Source organism: Conger conger, chromosome 3, assembly GCF_963514075.1.
Source record: "Conger conger chromosome 3, fConCon1.1, whole genome shotgun sequence".
NCBI lineage: Eukaryota > Metazoa > Chordata > Actinopteri > Anguilliformes > Congridae > Conger > Conger conger.
This window is the reverse complement of record NC_083762.1, coordinates 53,365,048-53,388,008: the sequence shown is the minus strand read 5'-3', so window position 1 is coordinate 53,388,008 and position 22,961 is coordinate 53,365,048. Positions and strand designations below refer to the sequence as shown.

Sequence of the window (22,961 nt, the reverse complement as noted above, 5' to 3'; positions counted from 1 at the left end):
TTTTTTCTTTAATTACCACCTCTTTCGTGGGTCAAACCAAAGGCCGTGGTTGCCTATTATTATTTTAATTATTAGTAAAGGAAGGGAGCGGTGCAGAGGTGGACCACCTCCTCACTCCTGGTCGCTGTTTGTCTTCTGTTTCTGACTGAACACGCCCCTGTTTACGCTGCATCTCAGCTCAGCTAATGCTGAACATTTTCTATGGGTTTACGACCTACACTATGTCTAAGAGTATACCTACTTTAAGCATTACCTCCTCATTCTTTCTTTTGTACCTATTATGGCACAAAATGTTATGTGGTTAGTTTATACATTAACTAATATGACATATCACTAGCTCTACTCTGCCTTCATGTACACCACAAGCATCTAAACACCACAGTGCAAATGTACTGGTACAACAGAGAGCATAAAGAAGGAATCGCCACCGTAATTCTCTCTACCCCCAGTGTAGGCCTTAATCCTACCACACGGAGGAGGGCTGCCATGACGGGGCCCGGAGTGGGCGGAGCAGCAGCTGCCTAGGGCAAAAAGCCACTCCAGCGCAAGGCTCCTGGTCCCCGTGGCCCCCGTTGTCAAGCGGTTGCTATGTAATCAAGGCAGAACCCCTGTAAAAGGGGCCTAATTGGAATAGGAAAGCACGCTGTTAATAAATCTACGCAATTACGAGACACAGCAGGGCTAATGCTAACTGCCATCGCCCCACGAAACCCCGGCCTCATCCCCGGCCACCTTTATGTGCTTTCAGCCTCCTCGAGACACGGCTTTATGGATCGCCAAATTAATTTGCATCGAGCGGTCACTGGTAGCCCCAGCAGTCGCTGCCGGCTCAGGCCATGACGTCCCGCTGCATCGCCCCCGGGGCCAAATGCAGCTTCCATTCTGTCCTCCAATCAGATGTCATCATTAACCCAATGTCACGCGGATGCAGACGCAAAAACATGTGCACACACACACATGCACACATACAGTATATGCACACTGATAGCACCATATCGTATTTCTCAGGAAATCAAGGGGTATGCCAGTGACCGGTAAGCCCACACCACTCATATATAGACCTGTACTTCAGTCTGCTACTGTGGATAAAGGTACAGGATGGAATGTAAACTCCATTAAAACATTAAGTGCTTTTTTTTTTTGGTTTATGAAATGGAAGAGGAATATTCTATTAAAGAAGCAGTACAATCTGTAGGTTCTGAGAATCAACATCTCCTTATAATGGCTATATTTTAATTGCCCCAGTGTATTACAAGGTCCACGAACAACTGACCATAGGAGCTCCTATTGGTTGGGTAGCTTTTTACAAAAGGCCATTACAGCTAGAGTTCAAGTGAGATAGTCAAGATGAGGATCAGCTGTTAGAAGAATTCAAAGCAGTAAGCATATGGTCACACCACTTGCAGTGCCAGTTTGGAAAGACTGGCACTGATAGCCCAACAGTTGCTTGCTTGCAGGGTATAACGGTTTGTCCAAATCAAATCGAGATCAAATCGAATGACCGACTAATTAGTGGTGGAATCCTCTTATCACACCTGCTGTGGGAGGAGGGTGATTAGCTGGGAGGAATGAAAAAAATCTTCAACCAGTGAATTTTTTTCACAGGGAAAAGAGAAAGCCTGTAGCATCCGAATGTCAGATTACCCAGTGAAGAAAAAACACTCCACACTGCAGGGCATATGAGAGATGTTAGAAAGGTTCTTAGGGGGGGTTAAAAAGTCACAGTTTGTTTTTATTTTATTTTTGGAACATAATCAGCCGTGCGATTATTGTATCTTTAGTTGCTCCGAGGTAAGGGTATGGTACATCTCTTAGGGCAATGCCGGTGTCAGAATGCAACCTGAAGGCTGCAGATGAAAATGAAACTGATGTCAGTTTAATGTTAAGGTCATACTGTATCTTCCTTCTGTGTGAAAACAAATTCAGCAGGCATTTTCACCAACTACTGGCCTGTGGGCTAGGTTTAATCATTAACAGGTACAGAATCACAAGGATACCAAAACAGCCAACAACTGAATACCCTAAATGCACGGGGAATACAGGAAACTGCCGCACTCAGGCCTGATGGATTTATTTAACCAACTACCATAGATGATTTCCATGATTGTTTGATGGAAAGAATGGTGTGTCTGCCCTGTCACGGATTGGCGACCTGTCAAGGATGTACTCCTGCCTCTTTCCCAGTGCATGCTGGGATAGGCTCCAACCCTCCCGCAACCCAGACCGGGAATAAGGGAGTTAGATAATCGTTGCATGGATGGATGGATGGATAGATGGACGGATGGACGGTTGGATGCACATTTGTTGGAAAAGTCTGTTAGGCAATGACATGTCAGATTTGTCAAACTTGAGCGAAGCACGGATCTGTCTGCCTGTTCCAGCATGTGTTGACTCATGTCATTTGATCGTAAATTATGAGTGCACACAGGAAACTTTGTCCCTCATGAAAAACAACCCCACATCAGCATACTGCAATAAGGCTTCCATCTAGCAATATGATGGCCTCCTGTCAGAAACAGAAAATACAAGGCGTCTGGAAAAAAGTCTCAAATGGGCTGCAAGTAATATTAATGTGGGCTATTTGCATTGAGGTGTGCAAGCTGGCAAAGTAAGGTGTTAAATAGTGTCAAATAATCTGTGACAAACCACTGGTGCTTTCAAGGCTCAGTGTCAAAAGCAGAGAGAAATTAAGAGGACATACCTGACCTCACCAGTCAAAAATACACATACACTAATATACACACATACACACATGCTGAAAAAACACACTTACACATTAATTAAATATACCCTGTGGCTAGATGGATATATATACATTTTTTGTATCTTGCATTTTCAGAACAGCTAAACAATATCAGCAGTAGCAGGCAGACATTTTTAGACAGATATTGTACTTTATATCATTTGCCTTGCTGTACTACTTCTGCTGACTGATAAATATCATGCAGTGATATTGTGTATATACAAGGGATGGGACCGTTTTTATTCTTCAGCATTTTAATCTTCTTCTTCTGTTTTTAATTTTGTTATTACATTTTTTATCAAATCAAATCTAGATTCGGCAGGGGTACATTTGGAGAGCATTTCATTTTTCATAATTCAATCAACATTTTAATATCGTATATAATCTCAAAACACAAACTCTGAATGAGCTGAAGGGCTAAACTAGGTGGTCTATTTAATGAATGACATTTTGATTCTCAGTAAGGCTGCATAATATGAGGAAAATATGGAATATGCCAATAACCTTGTTGACTATTGCAATGACGATATGACTTGTATAAATATTTGGTGAAACTGATTACGAAATCAACTTTAATGTTAGTCAGAAACAGACATAGCTTCATAACCAGGTGGGATATTTGGTTCCATAAATATGTCTGTATTTAATAATTCGTGAGACAAACTTATATGTTTATTCATTCACTCACACCTACAGGCAATTTAGACTCTACAATCAGCCTAACCTGCATGTCTTTGGACTGTGGGAGGAAACCGGAGTACCCACTCAGACACGGGGAGAACATGCAAACTCCACACAGAGAGGCCCCGGCTGACGGGGATTCGAAGCCAGGACCTCCTTGCTGTGAGGCAGCAGTGCTAACCACTGCACCATCCAAGCCGCCATACTTATATGTTCACCAAACTGAAAATATGTTGGCCGGACATGGAAAAAAATATTGAAGTATGCACAGTTCTACTGTCTTTCTGTTTCAGATACACTGCTAACATAGACCATGACAATGACAATGAATATCCTATGCCCACTGAAGAAAAATGTAATGCATTATTTCCAACATGCTTTGATTGAACAAATTGCATATGATCAGCCAATCAAATAAACACTATTCATCACAGTTCAAGCAGTCTTTTGCAATGTGTTTATCTTGCATGTTCTTATCTCGTTGACAAATCTAGACATTTGAAGCTAGACATCTTCCCATGTAGTCTTTTCAGAATAAGTAAATCTAGAGTTATTATGAAGACAAAGACAATTCATATAAGACAATAATACATAAACATTTTTACCCAGTAAAGAGTTTTAACTGCTTTAATTTGTCAATTAAGCACTAGGAAACCATAAATTCAGCAGACACTGTGGCTCTCCGTAACCAGGAACAGTTCACAGTTCAGTGACTTGGTGGCTTAAGGGTTAAGCGAAGTGTGAGGGTTAAACGGGAGAGGTGGACTATATACCCACTGTCCTTGAAGAAGGGCTGCTTTGACTCCTTCACACGTACAGTATGCCACATTTATTATATCCTATTTGACCAAAAGCCAGAACAACACCTCGCCCTTCAGAGTCACTGATTCATTTCAAACAGCTAAAGTCACAGGGATTCAGAGGGAAAATGTCTTCCTTATCCTTAAGTAACACTAGTGTCAGGACGTCCTTAGAATTTATGAATATAACATACAGCATATCATCATAATAACTGTCCCAATGTGGCGTTAGTAATATTGAAAACACTTAAAGTGATGATACAGCAAAAATGTTTAAAGTATGCCACATGGCTGACTTTTTCTACAAAAAGTATGCAGTTGGCCAATGTGCTGCAATCACAGTTTCATCCCAGAGCTGAACAATTTATTATTTTCCTTTGTCCGCCCTATTCATTTTGGCCTTCTACAGATGCTTGGAATGCTACGTTGCATTATGTAATTGCTTCCCCACTGTGGCTCACTCTGCAGTAGTTTACATTCTCATTGTAGGAGTGCTATCAGTACTAACTGTATCATCTCAGATGACCTCCAGTGATACCATAGAGTACATTTCCCCCCTTATTCTTTAACCCTTTCTGTAGCCCCCCCCCCCCCTTTTTTTTAACATTGAGCATAACATGCCAAAAATAAAATGGCTACTATTCTTGAACCCTTTTGACAACAGACATAATACTGGTCACTTCTGAATGGTAACCCTTGGGAGTTTGTTTTCCAAGAGAAATTGCTCAAGTATTACTGAAACAAATCTCAAGCACAGGGGAAGAAGACATTTTTTCACCTAAAATATTTTTGGTGTGGATACTATTGCTTGTGGTTCTGCTTGATGGGATGAAGAACGATCATCATTTCACAAACTACTACACATTTTTCGAGGAAACAAATGACCGATTAGGTCTTCTTTGGTTGTCAAATCAGCCTGGGCTTTTACATTTAAGTCAATGGGCAGAAAGCTCTTTTGCGTGCAGCATGCATAGTTCAGCAGGCTTCACTGCCAGGCCCCTCTCAACCTTTCCAGTTCTCACAGACACTCTGTGATTGGAATGGCCTTCAAGATGGCAGACCTTTATCGATTTCCAGGTCATGTGAGGACTGAGGAGACGAGGACAGTTAAAATAAGCAATTGGAACGAACCTATGGTAATCCCTGCTGTCTGCATCCCTTCCTCCCTGGGTAACACGACGGCCAATCATTCATCGCATTCACGAGACTACCAGTCGGCACAGGCTATGAAAATTAATCACTTTTTTATGAGGTCACCACGCCCATGTAGAAGGCGAGCAAAGTCTTTCCCACCCATGTGATCACAGCACTGTATATTAGACGGTGCTTTTTTGAAAAAGAGATGGTTTACCATCTCTTGCTGTTAAAATCACCCCACTCATAGACAGAATGACCTTGACAAGTCAGTGTGCCATTAAATCCAGTTTTAATGAAAAAACATAAACATTCCATCTTCCCAATCTAGGTCAATGTGATGAGAGCATTACTATTTTAAAGTCAGATTAACTGTGAACTAAGGATGGGGGATTGGGCAAATACTCCATGTCACAAAAGGAGATATTTCTTCAATCATTTCTAAGGAGATAAATGAATCATCAAAAAATAATCTTAAAGCTCACATTTTTCAAATCTGAAGGCCCCAGAATTTATTACCAAGGCCACAAATGTTTGTCACATCAGAGATCGATTCTGCTGCGGACTTTAATTTTCTTCTTCAGATTATTAAATGTCAAACGCATTTCATTACGGCATCAGACGTCAGAATGACATGGGAAACAAATAATTATTTTACTGAAACAATTCACTGAAGAAGAAAATCTGTTACCACAAAATGACTAAATGCAACATGTCAGTAGCTACTTCATTAAGAACAAAAAGGGAAACAAACAACTCACCCACTATCTCCATGGGCTCCTTGTTGTAGAGTTTCTTGTTCCAGTAGAGCATCCTCAGCAAGGGAAAGGACATGAGGAGGACAAGGCAGATACCCAGGAACATGTAGCCGGTGAAAGCCGCAAAGTCAATCCCCTGGAAGAATGTGCGGAACAAAAGGGGCCATCACTCTCCACAGACGTGTAAGCGTGAACTGTGCTTATTTCATCTTATATCCTTCCTCCACGCCCTACGTCCCCATGCTGATATCCATAATAAATGCACTACAAATGGATCACTGGTACAAGTTAATACTCATGCCGGTGACAGGACTCCAATTAACCTGGCTGGCGGCCCACTTTTCCAGCAATTAAACGTATTTCAAAAGAAATTCAAACTGGGAGAGAGGAAATGGATATTGTGTGCCGGAGGAATTTAGTCTCTGCGCTGAAAGGGCACATTAACGTCCAACAGTTTTTTTGGTCTTCTTTTTCGGATTGGGGGGTGGGCCTCAGATGGGGCCAAAAACGCTGCTCACTGTGATAATTGGAGTAATTTGTACTGAAGCCTGACCTGCATGACCTGCCCTCGGATAATGTGGGCAACAGGGCATTATAGTCAGTATTTCACTGGTTATTTGTGGTTGGTATTTGACTGACACTGAGAGAGATGTGTTGGAGTGGAGGGGGAGGGACAGAGGTGGGGGGAGGGGACCTGTGTGGAAGGACAACTGTACTGTAGCATGTGCCTGAACTGAAAGGAGAGAGAAAGAGATTATATGATATCATATTAATATGATGACTGTTCTTTTAATGTAGGCCTGCATATACACTACTGTGCAAAAGTCTTAGGCATGTGAAAAAAATCTGTAAAGCAAAGATGCTTTCAAAAATAATGAAATCTGTCAGGTTCTGTGCTTTTTATGTTTAAGTCCCCAGCGTTTTTGTCTTTTGTTACCTATGTGCTTTCCGTAGTCTGTTTCCTTCTCCATTCACCTTCATCCATTTTCAACTGTATCCCCTTTCATGTCTCCACCTTATATGGACCTCCTTCCTGTCATTTCTGCCATTTCTCTCACCTGTGTCTCATTGTCTGTCAATCAGTAGGGTATTTAAATCTGTCATTTTCAGTTTCTTGTTGCTAGTTCGTCTTTCTATTATTCTGTTCCCTACCCCGGTTCTAGCTTCCCCGTAGCTGTTATTTTCTGTGCTCTGCTCTGCTCAGTTCTCTTTCCCCTTGTGTAAGGTTCTTCTCTGTTCTGTTCTAGCCTCTGTTTTATGTTTGTTTATATTCTGTTCTGTTCTGTTTCGATTATTGGATTTCTGGATTTCTGTTTTGACCCCTGCCTGACTCTTTGGACTTTTGGATTGCAATCTCAGTACCTCTGCCCTGTTTGGACTGACCAACCACTTTCTGCCTGTTTGGATTACGCTCTGTCTGCCCTTTATCTATCATTAAACCTGCCATTTTCTCATTACCCCCGAGTTTGCGCTTGGTTCCTCCATCCCCCAAACCTGACAGAAATCAACAGATTTAAATATCAAAAAATGTACTTTAAAGAGCAGTGAACAGTTAAAACCTGAATCAAATCAATAGTGTTGTGACCTCAATGGCAGCCTAAGGCTTTTTCACAGAGTATACTTTTTGTATGTCATACATAGGTTTTATAGAGAATATGCTTTGGAAAGCTCTGGTTGTCCTGTCAATAAAGCAGCATTGTATTGACTTGAGAGAGACAGAGAGAGACATAGAATGAGATGTGTCTGGGGGAGCATGGAAAAATGATTACCCAGTTCCCTTGCCTGCTGCTCTGCTACTGTAGGTTGCTTTTGTATAGAATCTTTTTTAGTACATCTTTTTTTTTACATCTTTCTGTATTCCCCTATACATATGGAAGTGACAGACAGATGAGATTTCTCTGTCTTTCTGTGCAACCACAAAGAGGCCAAATTACATAGGGTGCATAATCACTATGTACTTTACAGCTGGATAAGCTGATAATATCTTCTCAGGATATACCATTTTACAGGTTGTTTTGAAATGGAACTTTCTCTAGCTCTGGTTCGGTTGGGAATGCTTTATGTTCTAACACAACCCAGATCTTGCATTTGTTTTTAACAGCGTCACCAACTGATAACTCCCTGAGAGGCTAATGGGATCAGGTCTGTAATATTTTCATTAAACTGCCATTTGCCACGCAATGCAAGCGGCCTTCCATGGCAAGGCAAGTACTTAGCATGGCATCGACATGCTTAGCACATACAGTAAGCTCATGTTTTGGTCAGTAAAAATGCTATTACTTTCCAGACCATAATGCGCAGAAATGCTCTAATGTAGCTAGTATTCAGTGACATATTTTCTTCTTCAGTGACATTTCTGCTCATTGTGCTTCGCTGAGCAGAGTTGTGGCACAGAGCAGAAATGAAAATGTGCAAAATCTCCATCCGTCTGTTTAATGCCCCACTTTCGCCTCTGCGGGGGCAAGACTAATTTGACGGGGCTCAAAAAAATCAGTCCCCTTCATTTTTCTGTCAGCCCGATGATGGATTGCCGGGTGCCAGGATACGTCCTTCGATATTTGGGAGCCGGAGGGCGCGGAGAGGCTCTGATTAACACGTCGCAATGTGTCCATGCCACCAAGCAGCAAGGGAGCTTGGCCATGCACTCTGGGAAATGACGGCCACGCTCCGTTTCATGTTCTCCCCTGCTATCCCCTCTCTGGAAAGAGGCAGTCGATTGAGACGGGCGGGCCCAGACCCGCACAGACCTATCCACGGTGGCTGCATTCACTCGCTCCGTTTCCATAAATAAACAACAAACCGCCATTATCAGAGGCTGCCTTCCTCACAAAAATACCAGGTCGCACAGAGCACTACCATTCAGTCTGGGACCGCACCCGAAACAGTGTGCCAAACATGGAGGACCAGGTTCCTGTAATTGATGTCAAAGCAGAGGTCCCGCTGAATATAAATTAGAGGGTCACTTCATGTGGAAGTTGTGGGAAAAATAGTGGACGAGTGCTGGTAGAGGCCCACCTCACGAGAAGATTGCTGCGGCCCTTCAACCAGCGAGCAAGTGCCTGTTGGACTGGTGTCAGCAGTGGCTGAAGGTGGGCCAGCATTTTGAAAGTTTTGCCAACTGCCTTCTCAGACTTGCAAAATGGCGGTGGACAGACTGCTATGCCGACACCGGGCGAGTGGCCAATGTAGCAATTCCGTGCTGTAAGATCCAACTATGCCAGCTTGACCAGCATGAAAATTTAGCTGGTCAAGCTGGTCAACATCTGGTCTAGCTGGGTATGAGCTGGTCAGCCAGGATGGGCAAGCTGATTATAATGCTAGTCTAGCTGGGTATGAGCTGGTCAGCCAGGATGGGCAAGCTGATTATAATGCTAGTCTAGCTAGGTATGAGCTGGTCAACCAGCTAGTGCTGGCAGCTTGTCTTGCTGGTTGAGCAGCTAACAGCTGTTTCAAAACATAGCTTGAGCTATGTACAGCTGGGAGCTGGTCTGAACTAGTGAACCAGCTACCAGCTGTTTCAAAACCCAGCTTCAGCTGTTTTTTTTTCAGCAGGGTTCTATAATGGAAAGGATATACTATGTGATGGATTTCAAAGAATTCTAATCAAAAGAAGGAAAAAAGGTGGCGAGACCTTAATGTCAATTTTGAGTGTGTGCGCGTGCATGGGTGCGTGCATGTTTGTTTGTGATGTGCTAGTCCTGAACCTGGAGAGCCAAACAACACTTATGCAACGTTCATCGCTACAGTAGTTTTCATTATGCCAGACTGGTATTATGTGTGTTCATTAGTGTGCGAGGGAGAGGGGGGAGGTGGCTTTCAGTAAGACTCCATTTTCTATGAGGATTGAATGGATGATTGGAGCTTAACAGCCAGACTTAAGCCAGGGTGTGCTTTTTTTATTCCACGACTCCAATGATCAGTCTACTGTGTAAGCAAATGCTCCACGTGATATTTGAAGTCGTTTCATATAGCATTTTGTCATTTTAATGGGACAGGAGTGACTGACTGAAATTCAAGCTTGTGTACCGAATGAAAGATGCTTTTAGACACTGCCACAAGCTGCTGGTACAGCCCTGTTCACAAAGAGCTGAAGATGAAAGGCGTTTTCAGTTAGTAAATAATAAGGAAGCACTCACTGAGTGTCATTTTAGTTGCACTCTTTCCATCACTATTGCATCATGACCGTGAGAGCCGCTTTATTTCATCACAAATTCAGTCCCTACTCAAAATAAAAGGGCCTTTAGGTACTTCCTTGGTGTACAATAGTACCTCTTACATTAGTGATTTCAAAACAAACGGTGACCAAGAAATTAAGAACCAATCACGATGCGCGGGGGATGCATTTGCATTTTTAACCACATACCGTTTGGCACAAACTGAATCTACAGTGTATGTAAACACAGCATCAGTGCTTGTTGTGTGCAGATACAGAGCTGCAACCCAATAAATAACTTCAGCAAATGAAATCCCCAGAGACTGTTTCAGCAGCCAAATTTTCCCGAGTACCAGTACACGGCACAGTATGAATTGATGAACCAGCATGGCCAAGCTGGTCATAAAGCTGGTCTAGCCGGGTATGCGCTGGTCAACCAGCTAGTGCAGGTAGTTTGTATGAGCTGGTCAACCAGCTATCAGCTATTTCAAAACATAGCTTAAGCTGGTTAAACCATGTCAAGCTGGGAGCTGGTCTGAACTGGTCAACCAGCTAAACCACATACAGCTGGGAGCTGGTCTGGACTGGTTAACCTGCAAAACCATTTAGAGCTGGGAGCTGGTCTGAACTGGTTAATCAGCTACCAGCTGTTTCAAAACCTAGCTTGAGCAGTTTTCTTCAGCAGGGAGTGCATGTTTAATACAAGGGAATCTACTGAAATAAATAAATAAAATGTCTCAGCAATAAATTCTAATTATAACTTGCTGCTGGTCAGCCTGCAGGCTCGTCTCACTCCCTCATTTCTCTAAAGGGACCCCAGGGGCGGAACACAGACTCTCGGCTCTCTCCAGCTGAGAGGCAGAGCGAGGCTCCCTCCGAGGATGTCTTCACAAGGAAGGGAGCGATTGGGGCTATGGGCTCTGCGTCACTGCTTCAAATCTCAATTGGGGCATTGCAGCTATCCTCCTGCAGAATGTTGGTGCCTTTGGAAAGGGAGTTACAGGGCTGAATATACACTCACTGAGCACTTTATTCATTAGACCTGTACACCAGCTTGTTGATGCAAACATTTAATCAGCCAATCATGTGGCAGGAACTAAATGCATAAAAGTATGCAGACACGGTCAAGAGGTTCAGCTGTTTTTCACACCAAATGTCAGAATTGGGAAGAAATGTGATTCCAGTAACCGTGGAATGATTATTGTTGCCAGATAGGGTGGTTTGAGTATCTCAGAAACTGCTTATCTCCTGGGATTTTCATGCCCAAAAGTCTCTAGAATTTGCGGAGAATGGTGCGAAAAACATAAAACATCCATTAGAAATGTCTTGTTAATGCGAGAGGTCAGAGGAGAATGGCCAGACTGGTCAAAGCTGACAGGAAGGTGACAGTAATGTGAATAACCACACATTACAACAGTCGTATGCACAACAGCATCTCTGAACACACAACATGTCAAACTTGGATAGACTAAGTCTAAGAAATACCTCATAAAGCGCTCACTGACTGCATATAAATATAAATATAAGGGAGAAAAAAAGAAAAGTTTTAAGTAGGAAGTACAGCAAGTACACAAATAATGCTATTTATTTTAATGCAGCTCCCAGTGGCCCAAAAGTACACAGATAACTCACGCTCATGCATAGACAGATGCACGCACACACACACACACACACACACACACACACACACACACACACACTGTATCTCTACAGAATTTCTCTTCTGCAGGGTTCAACCTCCACCTCCTAATCTTGCCTGCAATTACAGTTTAACTGGGAATCAAACCCGCAGCGACCTCAACAGTCCCCTCGAAACCCCCTATTGGAACAGCAAAGTCAATTATTTTGTTTTTGCTATACACTGAAGACAACTGAGTTTGAGGTCAAAAGATGTACATGAGATGACAGATCCAAATTTCAGCTTTTATTTCCTGGTATTTTTATCTAGAATTGTTAAACAATTTAGAACATATCACCTTTTCCACCCAATCAGACCACCCAATTTTTAGGCGAGCAAAAGTATTGGAACTTGTGACTGACAGGTGTTTCTTGTTGCCCAGATGTGTCCTGTTAGATTGATTGGTTAAACAATAAATAGTTCTGAATGTCTTGGTTTTACCCTTGGGTGTTGTATGTGAAGACTGCATTTGTGTTAGAAATGATAAACAAACATAAAGACCAGAGAGCTGTCTCTGTGAGAAAAGCAAGCCAGTTTGAATCTTAGAAAAGCGGGGGAATCGATCAGAGCCATTGCACAAGCAATGAGGATAGCTTGTACCACAACTTTAAATGTCCTGAACAAGAAAGAAACTGCTGACATACTGAGCAACAGACATCGAACAGGTCGACCAAACAGTAGTTGACAGAAACATTGTAAGAGTTGTGAAAAAAATTCAAATAATGCCATCAGTCAGTGACATCATGACATCTCCACAGTGCAGGGGTGAAGGTATCTCAATCAACCATTCAAAGCAGGCTTACAGAGCAGCAATACAGAAGCTATACCACTGCAGAGGCAAGAATCAGAAGGCAAGATTAAAATTTGCGAAAAAGTACAGAGATTTATCACAAAAGTTCTGTCCCAAGTTGTATGGACTGATGAGACCAAGATTAACCTCCACCAAAATGATGGAAAGGCCAAAGTGTGGAGAAACTAATTGGGAGGAACTTCATCAAGCAGCAAGACAATGACCTAAAACACACTGCCAACACAATAAAGGACATTAGGGAGAAAAAGTGGAAGGTTTTAGACTGGTCAAGTCAATCACCAGACCTTAACCCAATAGAGCATGCGTTTCACATCCTGAAGAGGAGATTGAAGGGAAAACCCCCACACAAAAAACAACAACTGAAAGAGGCTGCAGTAAAAGCCCAGAAAAGCATCACAAAAGAAGAATGCAACAGTTTGGTGATGTCAATGAGTCGCAGGCTTGATGCAGTTATTACAAGCATACTACCAAATATTAAGTGTTATTTACTTTCATTCAAGAATAAATGTAACAGTGACTGCCAGAGTACTGAACAATACAGATCCAAATATCTGAATACAGCCCATGACATACCCAGTCACATCTTAAAGGAGACAGTGATCTGGCTGTAGAACTATTAGCGGTGGTTACTTGGGGAGGCAGGGGAAGGTCAATATTGAATGTAAAAAAACACGCGTAAATGTGTCTGCCGAAACTGCACCTAAGAAAACCTGCATTCCAGACCGACCTCGAAGTGTCATTTGTGGCGGACTCGCAGGGTCGGGGAGGATTTACGCCTCCATCTGGCACTACCGTTCACCTGTCACGGAGAGCGCTCGACAAGATGCAGCCCGGGCGTCCCTGAGGGAGACAGCGCCCCTTATCTCTGACTGAAAGTCCATAAACACCAGCAGTCCATCATGAGTTATTTTTACTGCACTGCTATATTAGTCTAACGGCTCTTTTTGGTGGCTAAAAATCCTTCAGATGCATCTGGGTGCTGAATTGCAATTTTTATTCTGTGCAGATGGATTTTTCATGTTCTTCAGTAAACCCTTTTGTCAATCAGATATTTGATGCTGAGCACGTTTGGTGTTTAATACGGCATTTGCTATATTAACGATATATATATATATTAACCAATCCAGACCACATTATGTTGTTTTTGTGCTCTTACCACTTCGGAAATATGAAACTATCTAAACATACGGTAAACTATTCCTTACTTTGTTGTGTGCAATAACTGTCATTTCACAAATAATGATTTTCAGGATCACCATAACATTATATTGTAAATGGTTAAAGTTGGGAAACTGATGCTAGATCTGCACGTAATTGGAACTTCAACCTGGAGCTGTGTATCAAGGCGCACGCAGAGTATTTTTTTTAAATATATTTTTTTTCTTTGTTTTTCCACAGTGCAAATGTCAATCACTATGGTAACAGGATATACCATTTGAAAGTTTGGGTGGCAAACCAAGCGTGGGGGGACCTCGCCTTCTCTGCACTTTGGAAATCCACATACTACAAGAAATATAGTCTTGTCACTGTCATTTTCACAGCAAGGGTCCAGTGAACCAAATGCATAATAGTTTCTAATTCTAAAATTGTGCTTGGAACAAAGTTTGATAGAATGTCCATTGTTAACATAGAAGTTCTCTGGAGGAATTTTCATTGTTGTAGTTTTGCCATTGCTTACTTCTACAAAAGGAATACTATTATCCAAGTTTTCTATAGGCTCTCTGGAACAAGAAGAGCCCATGCACAAGCTTCTCTGACCAGTATTGGGAATCCAGATCCTGGTAAGGGCGTGATCCCCATCCGTGAGCAAATATACAGTATAACTTCAGCTGAGGCTAGAACCTGCTAGTGGTATGGTATTGAAGTAACGAATTATAAGCATTTTAGTTAATGACATTATGTTTCCAATGGTGAATAGTTTGTTACATTCTGCTTTTGAATAATAAATTGTGATGATCCTGCTTTCTGTCTGTTTATTTTTTATTTTTGTAACTTTATTATTTTTCATATTCCATCTGGTTTTATGGTTCATTGCACTCATCTTCCCCGGTAATGTCTGTGTCTTTATGTAGTTCTGAGCCCGAGTCACTTCCCTGTCTGCATGATTCACTATTCAGGTGTTAAAATTTTCCAGTTTCCCACGATTCCTTCTCAGTCTCGCTTTTCTTACTTCCTGCTTTCTCTCCATCCAATCCCGAATAACAGATTTTGTACGGTACTAATTATATTAACACACAAATATGTTTGTCTAACTAACTAACTAACATTCACTAGTTTTGGGTATTTATAGATTAATCACGTACATTTACATTTACATTTACATTTTAGTCATTTGGCAGACGCTTTTAATCCAAAGCGACTTACAAGTGCATAGGTTCTACCAGAAGTCAAAGCATCACAACCAGAACTAGGAAAATACACCTGGACTGCTGTTCTAAACATATAGTCGTCATCATAAGTGCAATTTTTTTTTTTTTTTTTTTTTTTGGGGGGGGGGGGGGGGGTTAGACAGGGATAGGGGTATCAGAAGGGGGGGGGGCGGGGTAAGTCAGGAGGGAGGACTAAGGTAGAGTTTGAAGAGGTGTGTTTTGAGTCTGCGTCGAAATAGGGGGAGGGATTCTGCTGTCCTGACAGTGGTAGGCAAGTCATTCCACCACTGAGGAACCAGAACGGAAAACAGGCGTGAACGTGCAGCTCGACCGCCAGGTGCCCGTAGAGAGGGAACCGTAAGGCGACCAGAGCTGGCAGACCGGAGTGGTCTAGCTGGGGAGTAGGGAGTGATCAGGGATTGTATGTAATGTGGGGCAGTCCCCTTAGCAGCCTGAAATGCCAACACTAGGGCCTTGAATCGGATGCGTGCGGCAATAGGAAGCCAGTAGAGGCCAATGAGAAGCGGGGTGACATGAGCCGACCTGGGCTGACTGGTGATCAAGCGGGCTGCAGCATTCTGGACCAGCTGGAGGGGCTTGATGGCGCACGCTGGGAGACCGGCTAGGAGGGAGTTGCAGTAATCCAGGCGGGAAATGACGAGCGCCTGGACTAGGAGCTGGGTGGCTTTCTCCGTCAGGAGATGACGGATGCGGTGTATATTATACAGAAAGAACCTGCAGGTTCTGGCAGTGGAGGATACTTGTGGAGCCAGGGAGAGGCAGTTATCAAGAGTCACCCCAAGATTCTTTGTTAATATGTTACGTAAAGTAACATATTAACATTCTCCCTATTTCTGCACTGTTCTGTAGCTCCACCTCCCTGTTCTATCTCCAATTTCCTGCCTTAATTACGTGAAGTGTTTGCACCTGCTCTCCACTATCACTACATTCCTTAAGTGTGTGCAATTGTCTACTCCCTAATCCGGAGCCATTTGTATTATGTGAATCCAGCCTTGCATCTTCCTTCCTCCATTGTTATTGTATGATTGCCCTTTCATGTATCTCACCTGATGCTTATTTGTTAGATCACCTTCACTCCCATGACCCGCCTAGTTTGTCTTATCCCTCTGTGTATTTAAACCCCAGTCTGAGTATTCACCAGTGTCAGAACGTTGATCAATATTTCAGTGCCAATTAGCAGTAAACCTGTCATACTTGAGATTCCTGAGATACCCTTTGCCTGATTCCTAGTTTGCCTAGTCCCTTCTGTTTTGTTTGCCATGATTCTTTGGTTTTTCATCTCCGCTTTGTTAACAACTCTCCTTACACTTTTGTACCTTTGCTTTTCTGATCTGATTGTGACTCCCCTCTTGCATCTTGATTTGGCACTGTGTTTACTGGATTACCTGGCTTTTGATCTTGGACTGAAATAAACAAAGTTTTTGGAATTTCTGTGGTCTACATTTGGGTTTCTGGATACGAGCGTTACATAAATAGCATTTTAAAATGTGTTTGACTTGTTGATGGGGATTGGGTATTTCACAAAAATGTCAATTAATGGACCTCAATGAATATATTAATATACAAGATGTTATTGTGATTATTGTACTTATTTTTTACAATCATCTCGACCTGTTGCTATCTGAGTTGAGCATGAGGAGAGGGAGAGGTAGCGGGAGGGTGACAGGTGGAGGGAAGTGCAAACTTCAGATTTCAGATTTCAGATTTGAAAGGGGATTTGTCCAGTGTTTTGGCTGTTGCACCATTCTGTTTTGAAGCGCGCCAGCCACCGCCACAATAATCTGTATCCACTCAAAAGTAGAAAATCATTTCAGTGAGAAAAAAAAGAGCATGCAGTATCAATAACCTGCACTACAAAAGTATCTTGTTCAGCTGTGGAGTAGAGTGCTCAAATTTGCCACCTGGTGGTGGTTGTGCAAAAACAAACCCTAAACCAGTATGGATTATGGGCAATCTTACTACAAATGACAATTCAGCCTGGTAAAGGCGGAAATGCAACACGGCTGCCCCCTACTGTCAGAATTTTGCTTGTATTTTTTCCCAGCCAGCAGCATTCTTGCCGCAGGAACAGAACGCCAAATGAAACACGAAACCACTGTACACCAAATTCAAAAATAATATTTTTGTCAGTAGAATTGATATTTCCATTATTGTTGACTTATTTTTAAAATATGCTGCTCTTAATTTATAGGCATAGATGGAATTTGGATCTAAATAGTATTTCTTAAGTTTATAAATTAAGACATACACCTTGATGAGAGAGAATAAACTTTCATTTCATTTTCACTTTTTATATAGTGTTTAATTTATTTTCATAATTTTCATGTTCATTTTCAATTCATGTTTTTTTGTAGTGTTTTTATTATCTGTTCAGAGAAAATTAAGTTTACTTAATTAAGATTACTGCGATCATTGGCCTAAAAGATTTGTGCTTCCTAACACTTTCTGTTTGGAGGCTTTTAGGTGGTGTGGTTTTAATGACCCAGAAAGCAGGAAATGACTTAAGGTGCAAAAAAGCTTAATAACCTACTTATATCCAGTGAAGAATAAAACACACAAGCAGCTAACGAGTGGCAGCATCATTTGCCTGAGGAGGCTTTTCCTAGGCACCAAAAATGTGCATGTGGCCACAGGTGAATCATCATCCCTCTTTTAGGGTAGAGATAATAAAATTCCAGAGGTACAGCAAGTATAGAGGAGTCCCGCCAATCATGGAGTGTGTTGGTAACACCAAATAGAACAATGTAGACAGTGCACTCTCTAGGTGCTTCCTCCTGATTCCCCACTGGAAACCTGAAAAGTCAAAAAGTTAAGATTAAAGATTAAATCTATGAATCTTTGTTCTATTGGTTGTTACCAGTCTAGGTTACTCCATGATTGGGGAAGATCCTGCTTTTCTACGTGTAACATGACATCACAACCACAGTATCCATATTTTATTACCTGTACCCTAAAAGAGGAAAAGAGATCTGCCTATATTCATCATCTAAAAATAAGACCTGGACACACACAGCTGACCATCGCCTGTTGTTTCTGCGGTGTGTCCCGCACTGTTGGCGTTAGTCGGCAGCTAACCGGCCGATTCAGCATGTTGAAATTACAGCGGAGGCCATCGTTGAGAGAGCACTCTGACTGGCTGTTCAGCTTATCGAATCAGTGTACGAGAAGAGAAACGGAAGTGAGGCCAACAAAATTTTTAAAAGGGCATGCTTCATCTTTTTCTTATTCAAAATTAGATAAAGGTAGCAAATTTAGAGTTTGGCCTTATAACACTGGTGATAAAAAATGGAAGAAAAAAAACCCCTTATCACGTAAATGGCAATGGTAAATGGACTGCATTTATGTGGCACTTTACAAGATGCCTCTCATTCACCCATTCAAACACACACCAAGGGAGATAGGCTGCCATGCAAGGTACCCATCAGCTCGTCAGGAGCAATTGGGGGTTAGGTGTCTTGCTCAGGGACACTTCGACACACCCAGGTCAGGGGATCAAACTGGCAACCTTCAGACTGCCAGACGACCACTCTTACCTCCTGAGCTAATGTTGTTTTAGTAGGGTTTTATTGCAGGCCTTGGTCTAAACTATAGGCCTATTGTAATGTATTATTTAGCTTATATATTGTAATTTTAGATTTTTGGAGAAGCATATTCCTGTTGATTAGTGCTCTGTTTTAGGCAGCACTCCAAAAGCATGAGGCCTAACACATAGACTACTATGTTTTAAGATCTGACATCCAATCCATAATTTCACTGTGGTCAAAAAATAACAGGTAGTGATGCAGCCTCTGAGGGCTGGCCACTTCATTAAGAATGGACCATATGCTCACATGAAATGGCAACATCTTTCATTAGTAAAAATATTTTCCTTAAATTTTGTGAGTGAAAAAGGATAATGTTATGTTATGGATAATTATTGGCTGAGTGGGCTAGTGTGCATTCAAAATCACAGGAGTTTACGCTTATGACTACGGCTTGAGATGGTGCTGCTCAAACCAAAAAATGTTTTAACTGGAATGCATGCTCCCCCATCAAATTCAGTCCCGTTTGGCACAATGACAGCACCGTATACTGTAGACTAGGTGAAATGCTAGCTATTGTTAATAGCGTTATCATAAATTAACGCTAATTTAAGTCTACTTCAACTGCCTACCATCTATGGACTATTTTGAACAAATGGCAGTGAGTATGATTGAATTGTGGAAATGTGAATGTGGAAAACCTTTTCAAGAAAAATAATGTTTATATAAAAATGTTTATAATTTAAGAAGGCCCACTCACAAAATGTTTGCTTGCTTTACAATGGAAATTAGGTGGATGGGAAGTACCTCGGTGGATCGTGGTACTCGCAGTATTTAACGTCTTGCATTGGTAACTTTGGGTAACACTTTATAATAACAATCCCTTATAAGTCATTTATAAGTTACTAGTTCATGATGAACTAATCATTAACAAAGGACTTACAACATACTGTCTATATAAGAACAAATTACTTATTAATTTACAAATGTATTTAACAGTTTGTTGGAAGGATTAATCAACAAATTATATGTTAATGTTTAGCTAACATAATAACTCATTGTTTACCAATCATTTACACATGTTTTATTAATGATTAGTTCATAGTTTCTACATGACTTACAATATATTATCTATATAAGAACAATGATATTATTATTAATGGCATTTGGCAGACCCTCTTATCCAGAGCGACATACAGTTGATTAGTCTAAGCAGGAGACAATCCTCTCCTGGAGCAATGCAGGGTTAAGGGCCTTGTTCAAGGGCCCAACGGCTGTGCGGATCTTACAGGGTTTGGTACAGCATTATGCCATTTCACGATTTAAGAAAAGCTCTTCTTGTTAAGGTCAGTGAGGGTTAAGGGCTACTGCATTACCTCACTGTACTGATCTTCCAGACTGCCATTACCAAGATTAAAGGATTTTCTGTTTCCTCGCATGCGTTTCTCCTTGACTGCATGAACCTCCAAAGAATGAGACAAAAACTAGATTGCTGATCTCTGGAATGAATGTAGTCTCATGCCAAAGTGACAGGATCAATACTGTTTTGCTTCACTGCTAAACTAAGGTGTCTTACGATTAGATTCGACCTTTGCTCTGCCCTCCCCCCATTTTCTGAGTCAAGCAGAAGACATCAGAACTAATCTGAGCATGTTGAAATCCATTTCCCAGCTTTCTTTTATACAAGGGTGACACTATTTTGTTCATATCACAGCAATGGAAACTTTTCACATAAAATCCATTCACAGGATATAAAGATAAAATGCATTACCCAGTGGCTAGCCCAGGGATGATAAGCATTAACACATTGATTACAAATAAATTTAATTATCTTCAGCACCCCTTTACATTAAATGCAGTGAGTGGAATTACATAGTATAATTCCACTTACTGTATGTTTATTGTGTTAATAATATAAACCAAAGATTCCTTTTCATAAGTTTTAAATATAGTTTTTTTGTATTATGTCAAAACCTTCCTATGTGAAGGGCGAGTCCCTGCTCATGTATACAGGGTTTTCCCTGCCATTATAAGACTTAGGTGCCAAGCACAATTGTTTTTGCACAGTGAGTCGAACGAACAGGAAATATGAACAAAAAAAGATTTCTTAAAAATCGACCTCATAAAAACGCTTCGCCTGTATCCGCTATAGTGCCTGACACTCCAACCATGCGCACCCTCATAGGCAGTTGATGGCTTGCAACAGAGTATCTGTTTCATTAACAGGCATGTGCCAGTCCTGTGAACTTCGTATCCTTGAAGTGACAACTCTATATCATGCCTTGGGCTAAAGTGCTAAGTTAGTAAATTGAATTGAGTTGAGCCGGAGCACCATTTTTCTAAAATCAACTAACATTGCCAAATAACATTGATGGCTAAAAAACCCCACCTGCCGACTATTTAAAAAACACAACCAATAAACCAAACTCAAATAAACATGTCTTCATATGTCTATTCGCTTGCATAAATATATATCCTGTAATGAAAATGTGCCAATATGGCCCAAAAAAAGTTGGTATATTGATTGTTGTGTATGTATGTCAAATGTATGTCCTGAATTTATAATTGGGATCACCCTCATTGAATAACGCAACTTACAAACTCATTCAAACTGTATGAATGAGATGCTGAATAATGTATGTTTGTGGGATGGGATATCCGTTTAATAAAAGTGTCAATGAAAGACGCTGGCTAAAGATACTTCTAGCATTCCTGTTGTATTTATAGTATACTCGTAGTATGTACTGTATTTGCTTGAGATGAGTTGATTGCCTATATTGTTATAGTATTATACTATTATACTGCGACTTGTCATTACACAGACCGATAAAATGTGATATCCATCTTTCAAACCATATCAATGACAAATGTATTGAAAAGTTAGTTTGAAAATCCAAATGTATTTATTACATTTATCAGAGCTTGGAGGACTAAGTAGTCCCAATATTGAACAAAATTTCAAATATTTACACAACGATTAGAAATTTGGAAATGTAGGTGAAGGATAGATTTCATATTCAGGAATGTGATTCTGATATTAATTCAAACAGAGTAAACTGTTCAGTGTTATTTCAACACTAATGGTGAATAAATCTGTATGTGTACACATAGATGATAAACATGCTACATTGTAAAATGTACTATACAGTATGTAACACCAACCATTTTTCTCATTCTCCTCTACCCCTCCCCTGCCCCCTTCACGGTGAGGGTAATAGTTTATCCCGAAGTGTTGAAAAGTCACATACGTTCCTGCGCAGGTCCTGGTTGGAGACGATGATCACGTTTGGCGGATCTCCGACAGCAGTAGCGGCCCCTCCGATGTTTGTGAAGATTACTTCCGCAATCAGGACATGTCTGGGGTCCAGATTAAGTACCTCACACAACCTGTGGGATAAAGAAAGAAAAGAAACAGAAAAGCCCTTAAGTCTTGATTAGAGGGGGGTGTTACAAAAAAACACAATAAAAAATATGCAATTGCACACATTTAATGAACTGTGGACATCAGTCCACACATTATAGCTAAGCCTGCAATAGTATGCCAAAATTTGGTTACCCCTGGTAAAAAGCCTTTTACAATTAATATCTAAGTGAACAGAACCAAACCTGACCTCTAAATGGTTAAACATTACATATTTCTTAAAATTTTAAAGCAAGATTACTTTTTATTTAAATTTTTTTACAGTTTCAAAATAATTAAAAAAAGGAAAAAGGCCCTCGGAACCCTGTCAGTACTTCGCTACTTTGCAACTATAACAACTTGTAAACGTTTCCTGTAGCCAGCTAACAGTCTTTTGGAATTTTTCCCAATTCTTCCTTGCAGAACACCTCTAACTCAGAAATATTATTTGGCCTCCTTGTATGTACAGCATGTTTGAGATCTCGCCACAGATTTTCAGTAATATTCAAGTCTGGGGACAGTGGTGGCAATTCCAAAACCTTTCCTGGAAGTACTTCATGTTTGATATTGAGGTATGCTTTGGATCATGAATACGTAAACTCTTTTCAACTTCAATGTCTGGACTGAACTTTGAACATTAGCCTCTAGAATTTCTTGATATTTGTTGGAATCCATTCTTCCTTCCACTTGCATAATATTTCTGCTGTGCCGCCAATTGCCAGACAACCTCAAAGCATGATTGGTCTACCTCCATGCTTCAAAGTTGGCAAGGTTTTCTTCTCTACAAACGCATCACTCTTTTCACACTTCTTTGGCCAAAATTTTGCTTTCGTCAGTCCAAAGCACATTGTTCCAGAAGGCTTCTCAGTGTTTTCTTTTGCATACTCCAGAT

The 22,961-nt window shown here is 41.1% G+C and overlaps 1 protein-coding gene across 1 annotated transcript in view; it reads right to left on the bottom strand.

Annotated features, from left to right (window-relative positions):
* The window catches only part of oca2 (oculocutaneous albinism II), a 143,760-nt gene that overhangs the window by 54,672 nt on the left and 66,127 nt on the right, over positions 1-22,961 (bottom strand). Inside the window, exons 14-15 of the mRNA XM_061236206.1 lie at positions 21,918-22,056; positions 6,120-6,252 (exon numbers count right to left, since the gene is read on the bottom strand). Of these exons, the coding sequence (XP_061092190.1) occupies positions 6,120-6,252; positions 21,918-22,056 (272 nt within the window). The remainder of the gene's footprint in view (positions 1-6,119; positions 6,253-21,917; positions 22,057-22,961) is intronic.